The sequence below is a fragment of the Macrotis lagotis genome, chromosome 4, assembly GCF_037893015.1.
Source record: "Macrotis lagotis isolate mMagLag1 chromosome 4, bilby.v1.9.chrom.fasta, whole genome shotgun sequence".
Lineage (NCBI taxonomy): Eukaryota > Metazoa > Chordata > Mammalia > Peramelemorphia > Peramelidae > Macrotis > Macrotis lagotis.
The window spans coordinates 261,487,687-261,510,995 of record NC_133661.1 but is presented as its reverse complement, the minus strand read 5'-3'; the positions used below and the strand labels follow the sequence as shown (position 1 = coordinate 261,510,995).

At 34.4% G+C, this 23,309-nt stretch overlaps 1 protein-coding gene across 1 annotated transcript in view; it reads left to right on the top strand.

Annotated features, from left to right (window-relative positions):
- LOC141522454 (potassium channel, subfamily K, member 16-like) overlaps nucleotides 1-21,628 on the top strand; it is a 31,623-nt gene extending 9,995 nt beyond the window's left edge. Inside the window, exons 3-5 of the mRNA XM_074235914.1 lie at nucleotides 1,499-1,665; nucleotides 10,068-10,236; nucleotides 20,795-21,628. Of these exons, the coding sequence (XP_074092015.1) occupies nucleotides 1,499-1,665; nucleotides 10,068-10,236; nucleotides 20,795-21,084 (626 nt within the window). The 3' untranslated portion in view covers nucleotides 21,085-21,628. The remainder of the gene's footprint in view (nucleotides 1-1,498; nucleotides 1,666-10,067; nucleotides 10,237-20,794) is intronic.
- Nucleotides 21,629-23,309: the final 1,681 nt, after the last annotated feature.

Below are 23,309 nucleotides of genomic sequence, written 5' to 3'. Positions count from 1 at the left end.
TAGAGTCTGTCAAATTTTAATAATATTTTTGACTAATTTAATATATAATTCCACAAAAGTTTATGAGAAATTTTCAGTTGTTTGGGGAACTTTTAAGACACTAATAAGATGAAAGGAAAAAGATCTTATATCATCTTTACATAAGAATAAAAGAATATTGTCTGGATCAGATTGGGTAAAGAGAATAAAGAGTAAAAATGAGACTCAAATGGAACTTATTTCTTCATTAAAAAAGTTAAAAAAAAACCCCAAGAAATCTGTTGTGAGTTGGTTGTGACATAACAAGCAATCACTGGGCTTCCTCAGAAAAAAATATGGCTATACTTGAGCAAATTAGCCAGGATGTAAAATCCTTGAAATGCTTTGGAAAAATAGTGATGTATGAAAGCATTTAAATGCATTATATTATTCTCAAACATTCAAGATAAATTTTCCCCTAGGGACACTGATGGCAGAAAATGAATTGTTAAAAAGGAGGGAACTAAGGGATTTTTAGATCTTTAAGTCAATAAATTAAAGGAAGAAAATAACATTTGGAACATTTTTCCCATGAGCAATGCCAAATCCACAATACAGAGAAGAGCTTTTTGTTAGTCATGTAACATGTGAGATAACAATCACTCCCCAAGGGTATAGCATGACAAGAAATGGCCACAAAGTAAAAATGGAATTGGTTTCCAGAAATAGAGTTTGCTGATTCAATTGCATTAGATAGTTCTGTTCATGATTGGGTTTTTATTAACCTCTTAAATATTTTCTGCATTTTGCTGTTATTGTTGTTTTTGAGTCATTTTGGTTATGTCTGATGATTTGTGTCCTCATTTGGAGTTGCCATTTCCTTCTCCAACTCATTTTACAGATGAAGAAACTGAGGTAATTAGGTTTAAGTGACTTGTCCAGGGTCACACAGCTAGTAAATATCTGAGGTGGGATTTGAACTCAGATTTTCCTGACTATGAATCCTGTTGTTCTAACCACGGAGCCACCTAGTCACCTCGTTAGGTGTGCAAGGCTTATATTTTGTGGATATGAATAGAAAAACAAAATTATCCCTACTGTCAAAAAAGCTAATAATCTAGTAATTTATGTGCACAAATAATTACAAAGCAGTAGATGATAAGAAAGGAATGAAGTTCCAGATAAAATTCTGTAAGAACATTTGATGAAAGAGGATCCAAATGTGATTCATATGAACACTGATAAGTCCTAGGTAAAAAATGTTCCATATTACAGTAAGCTCTTAGTTGTCCAACATTTTTGGTACCTGAAAAGGCCAAATGATCTTCTTTAGGTAGTTTTTAACTTGAAAAATATGCCCTGCAGGGTATTTTAGAGAATCTTGAAATTTTATTTTTTCCTCAATACTATGCACATGCTAGTGATATTAGAATAGCAGTATTTTTCAGTAATAGACAAGATTATCATCAAAAGCACAGACTTATAGTAGCAAATAGACTGAGATGCTTAATTTGTTACCTTTTTTTTAAAAAAAAATCAGGTTATGGAACTCTAGCTCCCAAGACAGTTGGTGGACAGATTTTCTGTATCATCTATGCTTTATTTGGAATTCCTTTAAATCTCATCTTCCTACACCAAGTGGGTAAGACACTCTCTATGGTATGTGAAAACCTTGGAAAATTCCTTCAGCATCAAGGAATGAAAGAGGTAATAATTATTCAGTATTTTGATGCAAGCTTGTTATCTGTATTGTATTTTCTTTAAGGAATTTTAACTAGAACCAGGGTACTTGTTCAGAATGGGTAGTCTCTGTATCAAGTATAGCAGGAACCTCATATAGTAATATAAATTAATTTATTAGTTTAGAAAAATCAACTCTGAGAAGGTATTAAAGTCTAATGCTTTCATCTATGATATTAATGTTTTCAAGTCTAATATTCCAGAAATTAATGATTCTTTTTAGGTCCTTAGCCTGTAGTTAAGGAAGACTTGTAACAGATATCCAAGGAATGCTCTTGGGAGATCATTTCATGAAAACAATTAATTCAACCACAGACAATTTTAATGGACTGAAATTAATATCCTTTGACCAAGTAAGATTTATAAAAATGTTTTATTAAATAGAAGTGTTATAAAGAGATCTAGAAAATAAGTTTAAAAAAATATTGGAGCTAAATTCACATCCAGAGAAAGAACTATGGAGTCTGAATGCAGACCAAAAATATATTTCAATTTTTAAAATTTATTTTATGTTTTATGATTTTTCCCTTTCATGTTTTTTCCCTTTTGTTCTGATTCTTCAAACTATTAAGGAAATATGTTTGACATAGCTATACATGTAAAACCTATATCAGATTACTCACTGTCAAGGGGAGGGGGGAGGGAAGGGAGAGAGAAAAATGTAGAACTCAAAATATTAAAAAAATTAATGTTGAAAACTATCTTTGCATAAGTTGGAAAAATAATTAAAAAAATAAAGAAGAACATTGGAGGTAAGTAAATAATATGATATTCAGATAGGGGAGTGGAATATTTGTTTAAAGTGGCAAAATATGAGGAGTTTACATGGTGCTCTCTGTATCTCACCATTTGAAATATGAACCCATCAAGAAGAGAGAAGGAAGAGTTAATAATAAATCATCATCAATTGAATTAAGCTTAATTTGTTGGGTTAAAATCAAACATGGTAGCTTTCTCACTAATTTTTATTCAAACAATTTTTATTCAATACTATTACTAAAATTAATGTTAAAATTCACACTTAATATGAATTATTTTAAGATTTATCAAGTACTTTCTTCACAACAGTCCTATGAGTTGGGTAATATATTATCATTCCTTCTTAATAAATGAGCAAATTGAGGCTCTGAAATTTTACAACTGCTAGTAAATAAGTATTAGACTTGGTCCTCAAATCTGACTCACTGAATTATGAGACTGATATTCAGTCATAATTTCTCCCCGGTTTTCACAATTGCCTTTTGGGCATCTCAAAATAAATGTTCCGTAGACATCTCAAACTTAAGTCAAAAACAGAATGTATTATCTTTTCCCCATACTTTCCCCTTTTCTCAACTTTCCTATTACTATAAAGGGTATTATCATTATTCTTTTTTTTTTTTTAGTTTTTTTTGCAAGGCAATGGGGTTCAGTGGCTTGCTCAAGGCCACACAGCTAGGTAATTATTAAGTGTCTGAGGCCGGATTTGAACTCAGGTACTCCTGTCTCCAGGGCCAGTGCTCTATCTACTGCACCACCTAGCCACCCCTATTATCATTATTCTTCCAGGCATCTTGACTCCCTGTCTCAGTTTCATCCTCAGTGCTTCATTTATAATCACTATTTATATCCAATCTATTGTCAAATCTTTTAATGTTTATCTTAATGACATCTTTCATTATATTCCCTTCTCTCCACTTGCATAGCTCCATTATTTTATGGTCCCTCATTATCTCTTGCCAACGTTATTATAAAAATCATTTAAATTGGTTTTCCTACCTTAAGTCTTTCCCCATTCCCATCCATCTGCCACTCAACTACCAAAGATTACCCAAAAAATCTTTAAAGTACAAGTCTGATTGTTTCCTGCCCCTCACTTCCACCCCCCCAAAATTTAGTAGTTCCTAATTATTTCCAGGATCAAATATAAGATGCTGTATTTAACCCTTCACAACCTGGTCTCTTTCTTCCTTCCCGGTCTTCTTATACTTTGCTCCTCTGTTGAAAACAAACAATACAAAACAAATACCCCCAGGCCCATTTTTCAGAGCCAAGGTAAAAAAGAAGTAAATAGAAGGAGTAATGTGCCTTCCTTCTTACCAGTTCATTTCATAGCATGGACAATGCTGATAGGAATCATAACAAAACTGGAAAGAGGGCAGCCAAAAGATAACAAAGGCACCTCCAGAAAAGAATGAATAGTTCAGTCTTGCTAGTTTTAAAGATGAAGGAGGCCAACCAAAGTGACTACCCCATCCATGTGGTAAGGGATCTATAGGGTTTGATGCTGGGCAAACTGGGCATGCTCAAAATAGACTCAGAGAAGCTCAGGTCTGTAATATTTTCCATCTTCACTTTTGATATGCTTCCCTGGTTTCCTTTAAGACTCAGCTCAAAATCCAAACCTCACTATTGCTAATCCCTCCCTCTCAGATGATTTTCTACTTCTGCTGAATATATTTGAATGTGTATAGTTGCATGTTGTTGGAACCTTTGGATGTGAGTTCCTGGAGAAGAGGAACCAAGCTTCCCCTCCCCCCTCCTTGGTATCTCCAGTACTTCCAACAAGTAGTAAGTTCTTAATCAAATGCTTGTTAATTGACTAACTATACAACTAACTATACAACAGGACCTCCAACTCGTAGTCTTATTTAATTCAATTCTTCCAGCAATTATCAATTACCTATTATTTGACTGGTACTACCCAAGACCCTGGGGATTTGAATGTTTACAGGATCATCAATCTATCTAGTCCAACCCCTGTGTTTTGCACATAACCCCAGTTGTCCCTCTGCCAAGGATAAATACTGCTGGGAATAAAAGTTCTACATATAGGTCAGGATGTACATTTGTCAGTGTATGTAGCAGTTCTTAACCTTTCATCATGAATTCCTTTGGTTATCTGGTGAAAAATGCAAACTCTTCCTCATATCAATATTTTAAATGAATAACTACAAAGGAAACAATTATATTGAATTACACTCTTTCTCTCTGTGTCTCTCTCTAGCTCTATCTCTGTCTCTGTCTCTCTCTGTCTCTCTCTCTCTCTTTTCCTCCACTTCTAACAAGTTCATGGAGCCCCAAGTTACTAACCACCCTTGGTCTATAAAATCTATGGACTATTTTATAGGAATAGTACTGCTTTTCTCCTCCCCCATAAGAGAAGCTCCTCAAGAAGTGACAGGTGTACCAGGTCAAGGGTGAATAAGGAGACTTGGTACTGGATTTGGTAGAGGAATTCAAATGGATGAGTAAAGATGCCCACAGAGGGGAAATGAAAAGGACATACAGATTGCTGTGGGAGATAGGACTCAAATCCAGGTCTTAACATTCTTTCTGCTTCTACACCGACTTTTGCAATCTTTATCCAATGGCCAAATTGAAACACTGGGAGTAACTGAATCATATTCATCCTAATATTCTTGTTATAAAAGGAACCAGAAGACAAAAACAAGCTGTAGCTAAATGGAAGGGAAACTTTCAGGTTGTCCCAAGAAAAGTAAATAAAGGAATGGATTAGGTTGGTTTTCCTACCTAATAATTAGAAACAACAGTTATTGAGTTACTTGGTCATCTCACTTTACAATCTTCATGATGAGCACAAACAAATCATAGTAGATAAAATTGACATTATTCTCTGAATGAGGAATGGGGGATGGAAAAGCAAGAAATTTAACTCTGTGTCTCAGCATAAAAGTGATTGGATCAGGTCTCTCAGATCTGTTAAACCTTATCATATATGCATCTTGGGAGCTATGGCTGAACTGTCAAATTGGGTTTCACTAGTTCACATGAGCAGACAAGAAATGAATGGTAACAGACACAGAATTTCAGTCAGCTGCTCATGTGCATTTGAATGCAGTTACAGCAAAGGTCAAAGAAAATAATAGATTATATGGAAAAAAGACAAAAGGAAGATGCAGTGTTCAATTGCAGGAAGATTGATCTATTTTGTTGAAATTAGGAGTCAACTGAAAAAACAGAAAATGGATAATTAAAAAGTAATGCCATGACATATCACTGTCTCTTAAAGATGTTTAAGTCAGATTTGAAAATCACTATTTTGAAGTTGAAAGAGTTCAAAAAGAATCTTAGACAACAAATAGTTAATCTCTTTGCCAGCTGGAGAGGTATGGTAGCTAAAGGCAATACTGACCTAGAGTTATAAGCTTATTTACAAAACATCATAGGGAACGATGCTAGGAACTATGAACTGTATTATTTCACAAAATAGTGGAAAATTAGTTGTGGAGAATATAAGTCTCCAGAGAGCTTAACATGAGACATAACAAAACCAAGAGCATTTGTAAATAAAACTGGAAGGGGGACAACAAGCATAAGCATCATGGAACAGAAGTAGCAGCATTTTTGTTCTCGTAGGTCATAATAGTGGAGCCACCACATTTGAACTTTTTCATTTCAGTGTATATTATTAAAGGTCAATTAATACCACTTAAAATATTAAGTTAGGAAGAACAGTTGGAGATTTGGCTGAATACAAATAGAAGAACTCTATAATGGGGATAATATCATTTTAAAGGTACTTAAGGGATAGGTTTATAGGATTTCTAAGGAGATTCAAAAAGAATGGAAAACATATGGTGTTTTAATGTATAAAGGGCAATCAAGAAGATATCAGCAACTACTGACTCATATACTCATATACCTACTTTTTGTCTTTTTGTCTTCCAAGAAGGTTTTGTGCATGTATTGGCTATATCTTTGTTGAAAATATGAAAAGAGAATAGGAAAGTGTCCACAGATAGGTTTTTATAACAGATGACATATTTATGATTATATTATCTACTGAGAAGTACAGATCATATATGGCCTCTCTAGACCTAAATTTTTAGTGACTTGAAAAAAAAACCTTAACTTAGTTGAAAAAATATAGCTATGGTTACTTTCGTTATATAACAACTTTCACACATTAGATAGATATTTAGATAGATTTATAGATAGATAGATAAATGCATATATATGTAAACAAATGGAAATAGTTGATAGATGAATGGGGTGGGGAGAGAGAGAGAGAGAGAGAGAGAGAGAGAGAGAGAGAGAGAGAGAGAGAGAATTTATCAGAATTTACTATATGCCTCAGTCCTGAGAATATAAATAGAGGCAAAACCCAAGAGAATCTCTGCTCTCAAGTAAGCATCACTTGCATGAGTACTTCCTCAAATTGGAGTTCAGGGATGAATTTACAAATCAGAGAAGAAGGCTGTAGAAGTGGAGGCAATGAACTTGAAGATGACTGATGGGGTAAAAGTCCAGGAGTCCAGGGAATCACAGGCTGAACTACTCTCTGCCCTCAAGAGAGACTGGCATAGGGGCGGTTAGTTGACACAATAGATAAAGCACCAGCCCTGGAGTCAGGAGTACCTGGGTTCAAATCTGGTCTCAGACACTTAATAATTACCTAGCTGTGTGGCTTGGGCAAGCCACTTAACCACATTTGCCTTGCAAAAATCTAAAAAAAAGAGAGAGACTGGCATACAGGTTTGGATAAGAATTCACCAGAGGAGGAGACTAAACAGGGTAAGCGCTGCCAGTGTAAAAGTGACTCCTGGGGCAAGGTTCCAGAAAAATTTTATAAGACTCTAGGAAAGATGCATCTATGAAAATAACCACCTTCAGTTTCTACAGAATATTAATTTTAAACACGGTGTAAAACAGGCTAAATAAGCTTATATAACTTCCTTATTAGGACACCCAGACGGCAAAGTAGAGTGCCAGGTCTAAACTCAGGAAGATGCCTTTTTCTAAGTTCAAATCTGACCTCAGATACTTTTTAACTATGTAACCCTGGACAAGTCACTTAACCCTGTCTTAGTTTCCTCATCTGTAAAAGGAACTGGAGAAGGAAACAGCAAACTACTTCAGTATCTTTCCCCAAATGGAGTCATGAAGAGTTAGACATGACTTAAATGACTAAAAACCAAATAGCAACTTCCTTACTGGGATCTTGAAAGATTTTACACAGAATTCAAAAGGGAAAAAAAGATTCTGTGCTGTGAAATTCTTGAAAAATTTCTAATTTGTTCATGATATTATTCTAATTACTCAACTTTGGAATACTGTTGTTGTTGTTGTTGTTTATCTTTCATTCTGGAAAATTTGCATTACTGTACATAACTGGAACCCAAAGTGGATAAAAAATACATGTTGAAATACCTATATCACAAACCTTTGAATTAGTTTATGAGATCTTTATCTATAGCTATACCTATATCAAAATGGTTTACCTTTATTTTATATATAAATATTGCTATCTAAAGATATCTCTGTCTACTTTTTACATTGGAGAAACAAATATATCTAAAGATGTTTTGAAAGAAAAATAGTGAGGCAACTAATTATCTACTTTATGTACTAGATATCATTCTAAGCTCTGAAGATACAAGGAAAGGAAAAATCATGCAAACCCAAAAAACTCAAAAGAAAAAAAAATTCTAATCCCTGACCTCAAAGATATTCTAATAGGAGAGACAATGTGCAAACAATTATGTACAGACAAAGCATATTCAAGTTATTAGAAGGCATTAAATTTAAGGAGGAATGAGAAAGTTTTCTTGAAAAAAAAGTGGAAAATTACATGGTAACCAGGAAACCTACAAGGTAGAAATCAAGAAGGAACAGAATCAATTTGTGACCTACTTTTGGGGGTTTTCTTAGTAAAGATATCAGAGTGGTTTGCCATTTCCATCTCTGGCTCATTTTACAAATGAGGAAACTATGGCAAACAAGGTTAAGTATCTTGACTAGGGTCACAAAAAGTGTTTGAAGCCAGATTTGAACTTAGGTCTTCCAGACTCTAGACCTGGTGTTCTATCCACTGTACCACCTAGCTGCCCCAGTTGTTCTTTATGCTATATTATTAGTTATTTTATATATATGTATACATATATATATATATCTACTCACCTATATTTTTATCTATATTTATATCTCTTTCTCTATCTATCAATCATCGTATCTATCATCTATCTCTCCATCTATCTGACATGCCCCTGGTGAGATGGTAAACTTCGTGAAGATTGAGGTCATGGCTCATACTTCTTTGTGGTATTTTTGCACACATTTAAGAGGCCTGGACTTATGATTGAATGATAGTGGGGAACTTTTTGCATGTAAGTTCCCTCACTGATGCACATTAGCAAATCTGTAACTCAGAGATTTTCCTAGGTTCAGTTAGAGCTTAATGCACTTGTCTATGATTCTTAACCAGTACATGTCAGAGGGAGGGACTGAACACAGGTCTTCCCCATTCAGAGATTGGCTCTCTATCTACTGTGCTTTCTTTGCCTTGCTTATAATGCAAAATAAATATGATTTATTATGAATGTACTTTATAAATAGAGAAATTGAGATGAAGCTGTGAAGCAACTTAATCATGCATTGACTTTGTAAAGGACATAGCAACATATTCCACAGTTTGGAACTGCTTCTACTGTGGTATTCCTTTTTTATTAGAAAACTATATAATAAGCCTATAGTTGATGTCATAATTGTGGTCTAATATAATTAGTAATTTGTCCTTAGTCTTTAGAGGGGAGATGAATAACTTTGAACATTTCCTCTCTCTCATCTGTATTTCTAATAACTAATAATGCTGGTACCTGAGGAATCGGTAAAAAAAAAAAAACCCATTATATTATTTACCTCTTTATTACAAAAATGATAATAATGGCTAGCATTTACATAGTGCTTTAAAGTTTGCAAAGTATTTTTACAAATATCTCATTTTATCCTCTCAACAACCTGCAAGATAGGAGCTATCTTACAGATGAGGAATCAAAGGCACAGAGAGAGTAAATGCCCAGGATCACATGGCTAGAGAGTGAGGGAGGCAGGAATAGAAACTAAGGTTTTTCTGATTCTAAGTCTTATACTCTATACAATGTTCTGTCTAACATTTCTGTGTTTTCAGACAAGAGGAAAAAATATTTTGATGCCTGGAAGCTATCTTAGCAAAGTGATATTTGACCATTAAAATGAACAACATTCTCTTAAAATACATACGATTGCATTAACTCAATACAATGTTAAATAATGGATGATTTCAAATTCATGACTGATGACAATGCATTCACTTAGCCAATCAGTGTGAAATAAACCCTATTATAAGGACTATTAATAATTGTACCAAAAACATGGAATTGCTATAGGGAGATTAAGTAAGAAATTCATCCTTAAGACAAATATCCCTATTGCAGAGTTCAAAAATTAAAAAAAAAAATTCTGTCAATCATGTCTTAAAGGTATCAGGATAAAATGTACTATTTAAATTCAAAATCCTACTATTGACTGATTTCATGTCATTATTTGAACTCCTAGAAGAGAGCAACTATTTGTGCCTAACTTTTTAATCTCTTTTCATTTTTCTCTAGAAAAAAGTCAGATTTCTGACACTTCTATTTTTTGTGGTGAGTGGAATCATCATATTTCTTGGATTACCACCGATTGTCTTCCACTCAACAGAGGGTTGGACCTATAGTGAAGGATTTTATTTTGCATTCGTCACCCTAAGCACTATTGGTTTTGGTGATTACGTAGTAGGTAAGGACTCTCATGTTCATATTTAAAGTAGCTCTTTCATTTAAGGCAGCGGATTGAAATAGGATTTGAAATAAAGTGTCAACATGAGATGTATCATGTACTAATTGGAGTAAAAAATACTAAAATTTAAACATACACACATAGTCACATACACACTTCTACACATAAAATAAGCATTCAACAGTTTCTCACAGCCCTTAGTCACTTTAATCCAAGCCAGATCCTCTTTATTCAGCTTTCTCTCATGGGAAGAGGCTCATAAGGAAGGAAAGAGGAAAGGAAAGGAGGAAAGAAGAGAGGGAGGAGGAAAGAAAAGAAGGCAGGCAGGAAGGAAGATGGGAAGGCAAGAAGGAAAGGCAAGAAAGGAAGGAAGAAAGGAAATAAAAGAAGGAAGGAAGGAAGGGGGAAAGGGAAAAAATAAAGGAAAGAAGGAAAGGAAGTACCTACCATGCTTCAGGTACATTGCTAAGTAATAAAAAATATTATCTCATCTGGTTTCATAGGAGCACTAGGAGGTAGGTGCTATTTTGGGGGGAGGCAAATTTTCTGGACAAGTCACTTAACCTGTAATCTGTAAACTACGACAGACAATGTCCTATCCACTGAATCAAACAAATGGATCAAAGTAGGTGGAGAAACATCCTCTGGAAATCCTCATACTAACAAAAATCATAGAATTTAAAGAACAAGATAGCTTAATTTAGTCATCTATATTCATTACCATTATTTTTTTGTGTATCAGGTATGGACAAGCTAGGCAAGATTGGAGAATTATTCTTCTAAGTGCTAAGAGTTGCAGTGATTAGAGTGCTCAGCCCAAAGAAGGAAGAGTTGACCTCAAACATTTAATAGCTTTAGGCAAGTCACTCAACCTCTGTTTGTCTCAGTTTCCTCAATGAAGATAAAAATAGCACTTGGTATGAGTTTTGCTCCTAGATCTGTGTATCCTTGACCCTGTGACAAGTCAGCTAATAATTAATAATATGCTTTAGTGTCTTAGTTTTATTCTCTGTAATGATAGAATAGATAGCATTTATTTTATCCATCTTTCTTTTTCTTGTAGTTTAATAGAGAAGGAAAGAAATAATTTGAAGAAAGAAATTTCTATGTGCTTAGTATTTTTAAGCATTGGTAATACCAGTAAAGGCAGAAAGATAGTCCTGTCCTCAGGAACTTACATTCTAATGGAGGAATTTGTTCAGTCATTTCAGTTATGCCACTCTCTGTGACTCTGTTTGGGGTTTTCTAGGCAAAGATACTGGAGTAGTCTGTCATTTCCTTCTGACTCATTTTACAGATTAGGAATTGCATTAACCATGCTTAAGTGATTTACACAGGATCACACAGCCAGTAAGTATCTGAGGCAAGATTTGAAATCAGGAAGAAGAGTCTTCCTGAGTCCAAACTTGGCATTTTATCCACTGATGAAAAGCATAAGAGGTGCAGGAATGGTACTTGATGCAAGGGAAGAGTTTTGAAGTCTGGAACTCAAGAAGAGGGTCAGAAGAGGAATGAAGGCTGATTTGGGCCTCTCCACAAAATAGAGGCTCCAGAAAGAATTCAGCAATGGAAGAAGGGGGAAGGTCTTACTAAAGGATATTCTAAATTGAAAATATTTCTTTAGTTAAAAGAATCTATGATCAAGTCCATATTCATATGCCCAACCACATAACCTAAACAGATTGCATTGCTCATACTACCTATAAAGGATCACCAAAAATATTGTATTAAGAATATAGGAATATGTTTTTCTTCCAATCTGTCAAATATAAAATAATTGAGTGCTAGTAATTTAAAATAAAAACATTTGGCATATGTAGAGCCTACATTAGATTGCTTTTGAGTGGAGGGGGGGAGGGAAGGGAGGGAGGGAGAGAAATGTAAAACTCAAAACCTTGCAAATAAATAATTGGTAAATACTACCATTGCATGTTGTTAGAAAAACAAATTCAAATATAAAATAAAAACATTTGCCAGAGGGACATGACATTCCAACAATCTGGTCTCACAAACATCTTTGTAGAAGAATAAAAGAGAACTAGGCTGTTTTCTTGAATCAGCAGAGCCTCCTCCCGTCTTAAGATCCTTGGTTTTTAGAGCTAAAAGGTAGTCTCAAGGTCATTTTAAATAGACTCATAATTTTATAAAGGAGGAAACTAAAGTCTAGAAATGTGGGGCTTGCCTTAGGTCACAGTTTATCATTTTCGAAAAGGTCTTGACTAGCATATGAATTAAATTTAAATGAGGGCACAAAGCTAGTTAGTTACTGGCTGAGTAACTGTTCATCTTTTTCAATAACTACATGATGGGGTCCACTATCGGTATCTTAAAAAGAGAGAACATGGTAGTGGTCATTAACCAAGACAGGGCAACCAGAGATTTTCCCCAGGTGTTGGCATCTAGAAAAATACATTTCCTACCACAGGGATTCAGAGACAGGTATCTCTATTCTTACAGGTATCTTTATTCTTTGCAGTCCTCTGCCAGTCAATGCAGCTCTAATCCTTATTCTGACTTCTCCATGGTTCTTTTGTCATGGCAACCTTCCCCCAGGCCCCAGCTTGCCCTCACTTCAAAGCCTGTAAATTGTCCTCTCTGGGGACAGCTCTTATACTTGAAAATGGTAATACTGGGCTGTCACTGACTACTTTCCCACCCCTACACCCTACTTCATTTTACTGAATTTCTTGTTCAATACTACCCCCTCTCTACTGTTTTAGTTTGTCCTAGTGAAAGTAATGCTAGTTGTAGATTTTCCTGGTGACATGACACTGAAATTAGATGCATATGGTTATAGCATCTGATTTATATTTTGCTCCTCAGTTAGTTTTCATGCTGTGTGTGAGCATAATTAAAATGTTCTTCTTCAGCTGAATTTCCTCTGTCTTCCTGATGGGTCAAGCATGCTTTTCACAAGCTGTTCCTACCATCATACCCTGCAGAGACAACCTTTTATTAGAAAAGTACATAAGTAATCTACCATTGGTGTCGCAGCTCACATCATCATGAAGTAAGCTCTTTGTTTCAGATAGACTTGTGAAAGGAATAAACTATATTAATCTCTAATGTGCTCCTCTTCCAAGTACAGAATTTTGTGATTGGGTTAGAATCTTAAGTTACACAGTGGCTATGTATTATATCTAGTGTCTTTGCTTATGCTGGAATACTTTGTATCTGGGAAACCTCAAAAGGACTTTTAAAAAGTAGCACGGTATATTAGAAAGAGTGTTGAACTCATAGTCAAGAATGACTTGGATTTGAATCCTGCCTCTGATACTAGCTGTTTGACTATGGACACAAAATTCAAAACTTCTATGAGTCCTAGTTTCCCTATATGTAAAATGGTGAGAATAATGCTTGCAGAATTATAAGGACTAATTGAGAAAATGTATGCAAACTTTTACTAACCTTACGACCCTATATAAATGTTAGATCTAATAATAATAATTAATACTGTTGTTATTTGTTGTTGCTGTATTGCGTGAATCAGTATTCTGATACCAGGTTACAAAATTTTGGAAGGTTAAGGAATAACTTCACTGGTCAGGTAAGAGTCTGGGTAGACAATCATTTTCTCTCATACCCTTTTGCTCTGCTTCTTACCCTATACCCTATCCCCTCATTCCCAGTTGTGGAAGCAAGAAAAATGATACTTTTGGTAAAAACATGTATAGTCAGGCAAAATGAATTCCTGCACTGGCCATGTTTCCTCCCTCTATACCCCCATCCCTTGTCCCAAATAATGTGTTTAAATTTGTACTCCAAGTCTACCATCTCTCAAGAGATGGGTAGCATGTTTCATTTTGAGTCCTCTACAACTTCAATTGGTTCTAGTACTGATCAGAGTTCCAAAATTGTGTATCTTTGGATTATTACTGCAATCATATAAATTGTTCTACTAGTTCTGCTTATTTCATTCTGTATCAGTTCAGATAAATCTTCCCATGTTACCTGACATCGTCCTCTTCATCATTTCTTATAGTACAATAATATTCTATTATATCACATTCTCCTAGTCTCCTGGCTGTTATACTCAGAGTACTGTATCTGATTGTCCCCCATGTTTACTCCTCCAGTCTGATTACTGACCTCTCTATATTCCCTTAATTACCAAATAAAATCCTACCTTCTATGGGAAGCCCTCCCTAATTCCTCTTATGCCTAGTCCTTTCCCTCTGTTTACTATTTATTCTGAATATAGTTTGCTTTGTATATATATTTGTACACATTTGTTTGCATACTTTCTTCCTCTTGGAGTGAAAACTCCTTGACAGCAGGAACTATTTTTTTTTTACCTCTTTTTATACTCCCAGTGTTTAGCATAGTATCTGGTATTAGAAGTACTTAATAAATATTTACTGATTGATTGATTGATTGGTCCAGCATATATCTAAGTTTTTTATTTGTTCCCCAACTGATGGATATGTTCTACAATTGAAGCTCACTTTAACACTATTCATACTATATGTCAGAATTTAATTTAATGTAGTTCTCCAGATGGAAGCTGGATATGAAATACAAAAAAAGAATTAAAATAAAGTTATCTTATCTGGGTGTTTTTCACAATCTCAAAATATCATAGTTAGAGGAGGTCAAGTTTTCCATTTATTATAAACAGAAGATGAATAAATTTACCATTTTTTTTACCATTGGCAAGACTGAATTTCCATTTCTTGAATTCCATTACTTATGAATTTCTATCTTTATTAATTAAAAATTCATTTATTTCTATTCTGTAGATTTCCTTAAGGTTGAGTTTTTATAAGAGTGCATTAGCAGTTTAATTCAAAATTTTGATGGATGTACAATCTCATCAATGTGGGTACTATCTCTAACAGAATATATCACAACCCATCTTAGCCTTCCTATTCTGTGTTAACTCTTATCCTATTAGCCAGGTATACAGTCAAAATTCTTTGAGTCTCCCTATAGATTTCCCTGTAGATTGAGTCAAAAATTGTGGTTACACATACTGCTCTTCAATTATCCTCATTTTCTTTATGTAGATATCCCATTTTCTTTCCCAATCATTCTTGTTTTTAATAAAAGCCTTAATATGGCTGCTCTAGAGTCACTCTTCAATGGTTAGAAAAATACAGCTGTCTATTCACAGTCATCATGCATTGCTCCATTTTCCTTTGTGTGACTTGTCACTTTAAATCTTTAGAGACTGATATTTCATGATTTGCAAATATACAGCACTGATGGAATATTGATAATGAAAGTTAAGCCTTTGTTTTAGGAAGGACTTTGGGGTCATTAAAAGCACTGAATAATTTCTCAAATGCAACTGAGTCCACTCTCTTCCATCTAGTCAATTATTCTTATAGCAGTTAATTGGACCAGTAATTAATACAGTGTTATATGAGTATGTATACACATGGAGGGGGGAACAAAGACAGAGAAAGAGAGAGATATAGAGGAGAGGCAGAGAGACAGACAGTGACAAAGAGATAAACATGAGAGACAAACAGAAGTAAGACTTGAAAGACAGAGACAAAGACAAGTTGTTAAACAGTTAGCTCTATTTTATCTTTTTAAGAATTTTATTTTTCCTTCCACAGTTTCTAGTTTTTTTTATAAGGGGATACAACTCATAATCTTCTTCCATTCTCCTGTTAAATATTATAAATGGATTTTTATTCCAAACAAGTGCCATCCTTGACTATCACTGTCAAGAATTTGCTTTCTAAGGGATTTTGGTCTCCTCATTTTCTGACTAATTTTCATTTGTTAGATTTCCTCAGAAAATGGTGGTGTTCTGTGTTGACAATTGCTTTTTTAACTGTTTCTCACTTTTCAGTGTTAACACTGTTTAAAAAAGGTCAAATTGAAGTTGTCAATGTTCTATATAGTATCTTCTCATCTTGTCTAATTTGATAGGGAGCTTTGTTTTTGCTCTAATTAGTTAATAGTCTGTATACACACATGACATTACAAGCTAGTGATTTTCTAATTGTTAGAATATAATAAAAAAGTTTTTTTGTGATTTTATTCATTGTTCACCTTGTGTAGTATTTCTCTATTTTCTTAAAGAAAGCACTCTTGATATAAAGACTTGAGTTTCCATTAAATTGATGAACCTTTGCATACTCTTATTTGTTATTCCTAAAAGTGATATTTTTCAACATCTTTTTTGCTCTCCTCTTTTATGTTAATGTTTCATTTAAGTAATTGAGTGTTAAACTTTATATTGATTTCATTTAGAATTTTTTTAACCAAGTTATTTTGGAGAATTTCTCTACCTCCCTATTTTTAGCATCAGACACTGGAAGATAAATTGCACTTCTCTCTATGGTGGTCCCCCCCTCAAATGCTCATCATAACTACAGTAATGCCTAGTGAACCAGTATCCTGTGAAAGGATATGCCCCACAGAGTGTGACATAAAATCAGCAAAATTCTAAAGAGAAAAAGAGGATGAGAAAAAGAAATTAGTAGTTACTCCAGGACTAATAAAATGACCAAGGATAGAGAAGTGATGACCCACTAAATGCTGAGAGTCAAAGGCAAAGTCTTATTTCTGAAAGAGTTCCCTATAACTAATGAACTCAGCCTTCAGAACTTCAGAGGAAAAGTATGCTTTTTGACCATTTAAGCTAATGTGAATTTGTTAATATGGGGTGGGAAATTTTCCACAAACTATTTCTTGGAGAACAGAAATCTATATGAGAAGTATGACTCACTAGGCTCTACTCCAGTCTCTACTGCTATCTTCCTTGTTGAGACTAGAAAAATTACTTAATCTCTCATGCTTCAATTATCTGCTATAAAATTGAGACAATGAACTTATATTATCACTGGTTTTTTAGGATCTATTTGGATGAAGAGCACTGTAATACATAAATACCAAAGATTATGGAGAGGACCAAATCCAAGATTCTTGTATTACATGTCTATATGTTTATGTCAACATTATGCAATGTTAATGATCTAACATGTGCCGACAGACATATTGCATTACAAACATTTCTAACAAACTCAAGAGGACCAAAATTATTCAGATTTTACTGGAGAATGGATTATGTTAGGCTAACCAAATAGTATGGCAGGTATGCAATTTGGGAAGATTTTAAACTGTTTTTATTATATGGAGCATGTATCTTGATTGGAAGATTATTAGAAGAGTTCTGTTGTGTTAGAAGTAAAAATTTACTAATTATTTAAGGGGTTTTTTTCTAGTTTAATTAACAGGGGTTAGTAAATCTTGGCCTTGACGAAGTCATAAGTAAATTGTGTTTTCCCACCAACTCACAAGAATAGATTGTTAATAGACAATTGTTTTGTATGAAAACAGGATTTCCACTACTACCCCCCCAGAGGCCAGTTCATTAAATAACTGTAGAGTCAAAATTAGCCTGTCCTGGGACTATATGTGTTAATGACTCATTTAAATAGACTTTGTGGTTTTGTTCTGGCTTGACAAGTCACAGGACTCCACACGTATTCCAGTTGTGTCTTTGGTAGACTCCTAAATCATATTCTTGATGATTACTGTTCTTACTGACAAAGACATTGTTATTTAAGAAGCCCCAGAGGTGGGTTGTGGATGAGAATGGGGAAAAAATGTGTAATTGTGTTGTTGATTATTTCATGAGATCACAAAAAGCAACCTAGAGCTTCTTTGATTGGGAACTGATATTATTCCTTCACATTTATGTCTACACTAAATGCTATGTGAGATAGAGACCCAAACTTCAAAGTTGTCATTATCTGAAAGGGCAAATGAATAAAATTGTTAAGAATGGAAACCTATGATAATAATGATGACAGCTGACATTTATATAGAAATGGATCTGAATCTATGATTATATTTGTAGGGGGTATTTCCAATGAGTAAGCTTTCTTCACCAATTCAAATCCTTAACTATTATGCAGTTTATAGTCTTAGTTGCTTCTAGCCCTGAGAGAACAAGCAACTTGCGTAAAGTCACATCCCAATGTGAGTCAGACACAGTCTTCTATTCTGCATTTTCCCAATTTTAAGTCTGGCTTTTTATTGAATGTACCATGCTTCTTAGAGACATTTATAAGGTGCTTTAAAATTTTTCCATGAACTTTGTATACTTGATCTCATTTGAACACCCTAAGAACTCTGTGAGGTAGGAGATATAAGACATTATATCCTCATTTTACAGATGAGGAAATTGAGATTTCAATATTAAATGACTGTGTCATAGTCACCTAGTAAGTGCAAAAGCAGAATTTGAACTTGAACTTGGGTCTTTTTGAGTTCTAACACTAACCACAATGTCCAACTGAAAGGATATATCACTCTTCATTTAATATATACAACTATTTTAGAACAATTTTATATTACACATATACATATATATGTATATATGCCTATAGATATTTCCTTTGATAATTTACTTTTTCTCTCAATTTTTAAATTTTCTTGAATTCAGTCATGTTGTGAAAGACAACAGATTTAAAAAGCCAAGAAAAGTAAAGCAAGTTAAGAAGAAATATGTTTTGATTTGCATTCAGACTTTATCAATTCTTCCTCTGGAGATGTAAAGCACTTTTCATGAAAAGACCTTCAGAATTGTCTTGGATCATTGTATTGCTGAGAATGCTAAGTCATCCATAGTAGATCATCATAAAATACAATTATATACAATATTACCCTTGTTCTGCTCATTTCATTTTGGATCAGCTCATATAAGTCTTTCCAGGTTTTTTTTTTTTCTGAGAGCATCCTACTTGTCATTTCTTATAGCACACTAGCATTCCATCACAATCATATTTTGGGTCATATATTTATCTATTTTCATTTGTAATTTTATCACATTGATATGAAATCTGAAACATTAATTGTTGCTCTTTAAGTCTATGATTAAATCAATTAAGTATCCATATATAAAACATTGTTAAATAGCTTCTAATGATTTCCTCAGATGATTTGATATGTAAAGGTGCTACTGGATTACTGGAGGTATAATGCTGGTATAAGATGTGGCGGAGTCTTAGAGCCTGGAAAGTCTTGGTCTGGTCATAGACTGCATGTTGGTTATCTGAGTAAGTCAATAAACAATTATTAAACATCTATTTTGTTAGGCACTAGAGATAGAAAGGCAAAAGACAAAAGACAACTCCTACTCTCAAGTAGCTCACAATCTAATGGACATTCAAGCAACTATCAAATATGTACAAAGAAGTTATATACCAGACAAACTGATGGTAAGGAGTAGAAGGAAGGCATAAGAATTAAGGGGAACTGGGAAAGATTTCCTGTAGAAAAATAGTATTTGACTAGGGAATTGAAAAAAAAGCCAGATATGAGGTGGGTGAGACATCCAGGAGATGTAATGTTTTATATGGGGAACAGTTAAGGTCAGTGTCACTGGCATACAAAGTATTTGGCTGTGTAGAAATTGAAAAGAGAAGTGAATAGAGTGCAGAGCCTGGAAGATGTGATTTCAAACACTAATTGTTTAACCTGAAGCAAATCACTTAACTTTTTGGTCTTAATTTCCTTACCTGTGAAATGAGTTGGAGAAGAGAATGGCAAATCATTTTAGTTTGCCAAGAAAACTCCTAATGGGGTCATGAAGAGTTGGCTATGACTGAAACAACTGAATGATGTTAAAGTATAAGAAGACTGGTAAAGAACTGGAAATTGAGGGGATACTTATCAGTTGGGGAATGGCTGAACAAGTTATGGTATATGAATGTTATAGAATATTATTGTTCTATGAGAAACTATGAATGGTCAAACTCTAGAGAAGCATGGAATGAATTATAGGAATTGATGCTGAGGGAAGAGAGCAGCCCCAAAAGAATACTGTGCACATTAACAACATTGTGATTTGATCAGCCTTTATGGATGCAGCTCCTCTCAGCAATTCAGAGAGCTAGGACAACCAAAGGAGACCAGCTATGGACAATGCTATACAGATCCAGAGGAAAAAACAAAACAAAACAAAATCCTACAGAATCTGAATGGATTTACTTCACTTTTGAAAATTTTCTGTTATGTTTTTCTTTCCTATCTTGTGGTTTTCTTTCTTTTTCCTTGATCCTAATTCCTCACACAGAAAATTACTAATTGCTAAACACATTAATCACAGATGTTTATGTATATTATTAACCAGACTGTTCACTGCTGAGGGGAGCATGGAAGGGAATTATGTAGCTTAAAATATGCAAATACATGTGGATGAATGTTGAAAAACTTTCATAATATGTAATTGGAAAAATAAAATAAAATATCAATTGAAAAAAGTATAAGAACACTAGAAAGGTAAGGGTCTTGAACTAACTGATTTGAAAGTTTTGAAAGATTTTGAATGCCACCTGAGGAAAATAATTGGCAAGTTTGGAAAGGTTGGGCACAGGATGATAACATTTTCAGCCATAGCAGTCCTCTAAGTCTACATAATAATCATGCAAAAGTTGCACCTACCCCCTCAAAATGAATTACTTGAAGAACTGAAGGTTGTTAAATGGGAAATACCTGAAGGTACTTTACTATGCTTGAAAATTGGTATGTATATGAAGAAAGAAACAGACATGAAAGTCAATTTTTCTTGATTTGCATTATTTCTTCCTTCTAGGTGTGCAACCTGAGAGACACTACTGTTCCTATTATCGAGCACTGGTGGGCATTTGGATTCTGTTTGGTCTTGCCTGGATTGCTCTTGTATTTAATTTGTTGATCAGATTTTTAGAAGACACGGAAAAAAAGATAGTTGAGGACATCCACAAAATAGGAAAAGTAGGTAGAGAAAACGGGAGATGCTCAACATGTGTCAGACATTCTTCTAAGGAGATCTTTCCTCTGGACACTGAAGAGAAAGAAAGCAGCTCTTATTGTGAAGCAGTCTTCTTAGATGATATGTCTTAAACTGAAATTATATTTTGGTGTTTGGCCAGCTAAGTTTTGTAAAGGTTATCTTGAAGAGAAGATGATAGTCTTACAGAATTATGGAACCCATTTCTTTTCATTAAACCTTTTCCCTATCTTTCTAGAGTCACAGTAGCAAATATGATTATACTTATAAATGACAGAACCCAATTCTGCATTGTGGGCTTAGATATCTTCTTTTGCCATTTATATTTTTGTATTTATGTAAAAAAGTAAATGTCATATATATGGAACTGCTGAGATTTTTGAGTTGATGCTTAACAATTGAAGTAGGGCTCTTATGAGTGTGAAATATTTAGTCTGTGAAGTCATGTATTCCTACTTTGCTTTGCCATTGTGACATAGCATCATAGAAAGAGACCTTAGAACACCCTCACTTTTTAGATAAGAATACAAGGAACTCAATAAGCATATGCTAATTGCCTACTATGAACAAGGTATTATGTTCTGCTCTGGTAATATGGAAACAAAATAAAACCTTTTCTTACCTGCAAGGAACTTGCATTCTTCTTGGGGGGCAACAACCAGGGTCCTGCTCTCATTCTGTTCCTTTTCAAATTCCTTATAGGGGAAGTCTTTATTCTTAGAAGGATAGATCCATCCCCTCTTTTTATGTGGCATCACTATGGTTGAATTAACCTCTGTGTATCAAGAAATGATACCCAGTTTTTAGTTTGTCACTATGGGATAATCTATTGTCATTTGATTTGTAAAGGAAATCTATAAAGAAGTGAGCATCTGGAAGCCTTTTATATTCCAAAAATGTCTGATATTTCTTTACTCTGAGGTGCAGAGTAAGCAAACTTTTCAAAACTTTTGCTGCTTTGAGGGGCATTTACTGACATGAATTCTTAAAATTATCATTGAACATGACAGACGGCATAATTAAATTTATCAACAAAAACATCAATAGTCTTCAAACTTATTTCTAGAATTTCTTGATAATAAAAATTCAAGTAACTTAAACCATCCTTTCTTTGACCAATTTTGCATATTTCTAGAAAAGATAAATCATCAAAAAAAGTCAAATAGATAATTAAAGAGGAAAATCACTTGAGTCTTCAGGATTGTTGACCTTGTGGTAGATATGACTTTCCTTAAAATTAGGCCTTGCTATCATCACTGGTTAGATATTTCAGAGGATATCACATGATGACCTGATTGCATTGTACAGACCTTTATTTGAGTAATGCATTTAATTCAAGATTGTATTTTAAGAAGTGTAGGAACAGTAGAAAATTTAACAAAACAATTCCAAACTCTTCTTCTCTATCTCTATTGATGCCTTTTCCCCAGCCTTGTGTGTGGGAGGCAGTGAGCGAGAATCAGAGCCAGAGGAGGGAAGCCAAGTCCTCACTATCCTAAAAAGCAAACAAAAACCTTCCATTAGCAGTTCCACCCCTTCCAAAGTTTTTCCTATCTTCTTCCTCCCTCTGAACTACCATACTTCTAGAAAAAGTACTTTATATACAGACTTCACTTCCTTGTCATGAATTCACTCTTTAACCCCTTACAAGGTGCCTTAAATATCTGAAATAGATTACTAATGAAGTTCTTATCTCTCTAAATTAAACAGTCTCTTTTTAATTCTCATTCTTCTTGACCTCTCTATGGTATTTGACACTGAGGGCAGTTTCCTTTCCTCCCAGGGTTTCCATGTCACTACATTCTCATCATTCTCCTCCCAAGTGTCTTTTTTTTTTTCTTGTCCCCTTCTGGCTCTTTATTCTCAACCCTCTTTAAAAATGGATATTTCATAAGATCTTCTCCTCTTTATTGACACTCCATTCCTTGTGAAATTTTCTATTCTCCTAGTCTCCAATTATCATCTCTATTCAGATGATGACTCCAAATAATAATTTCAATCCCTCCTCTCTCCAGAGATTAAAGTACTATTATTTTCTTTTTTTTAGGTTTTTTGTTTTTGGCAAGGCAATGGGGTTAAGGAGCTTGCCCAAGGCCACACAGCTAGGTTATTATTAAGTGTCTGAGGCTGGATTTGGACTCAGGTACTCCTGACTCCAGGGCTGGTGCTCTATCCACTGTGCCACCTAGCTGCCTTAAGTACTATTATTTTCAATCTTATTCTGGGAATCTTCACCTATAATTCAACATGTCTAAAATAGAATTCTTTTCCCCCACTAAAATTGCCCCTTCCCTCAACTTTCCTACTTCTATTAACTACCCCAGGATTTATCCTTCAT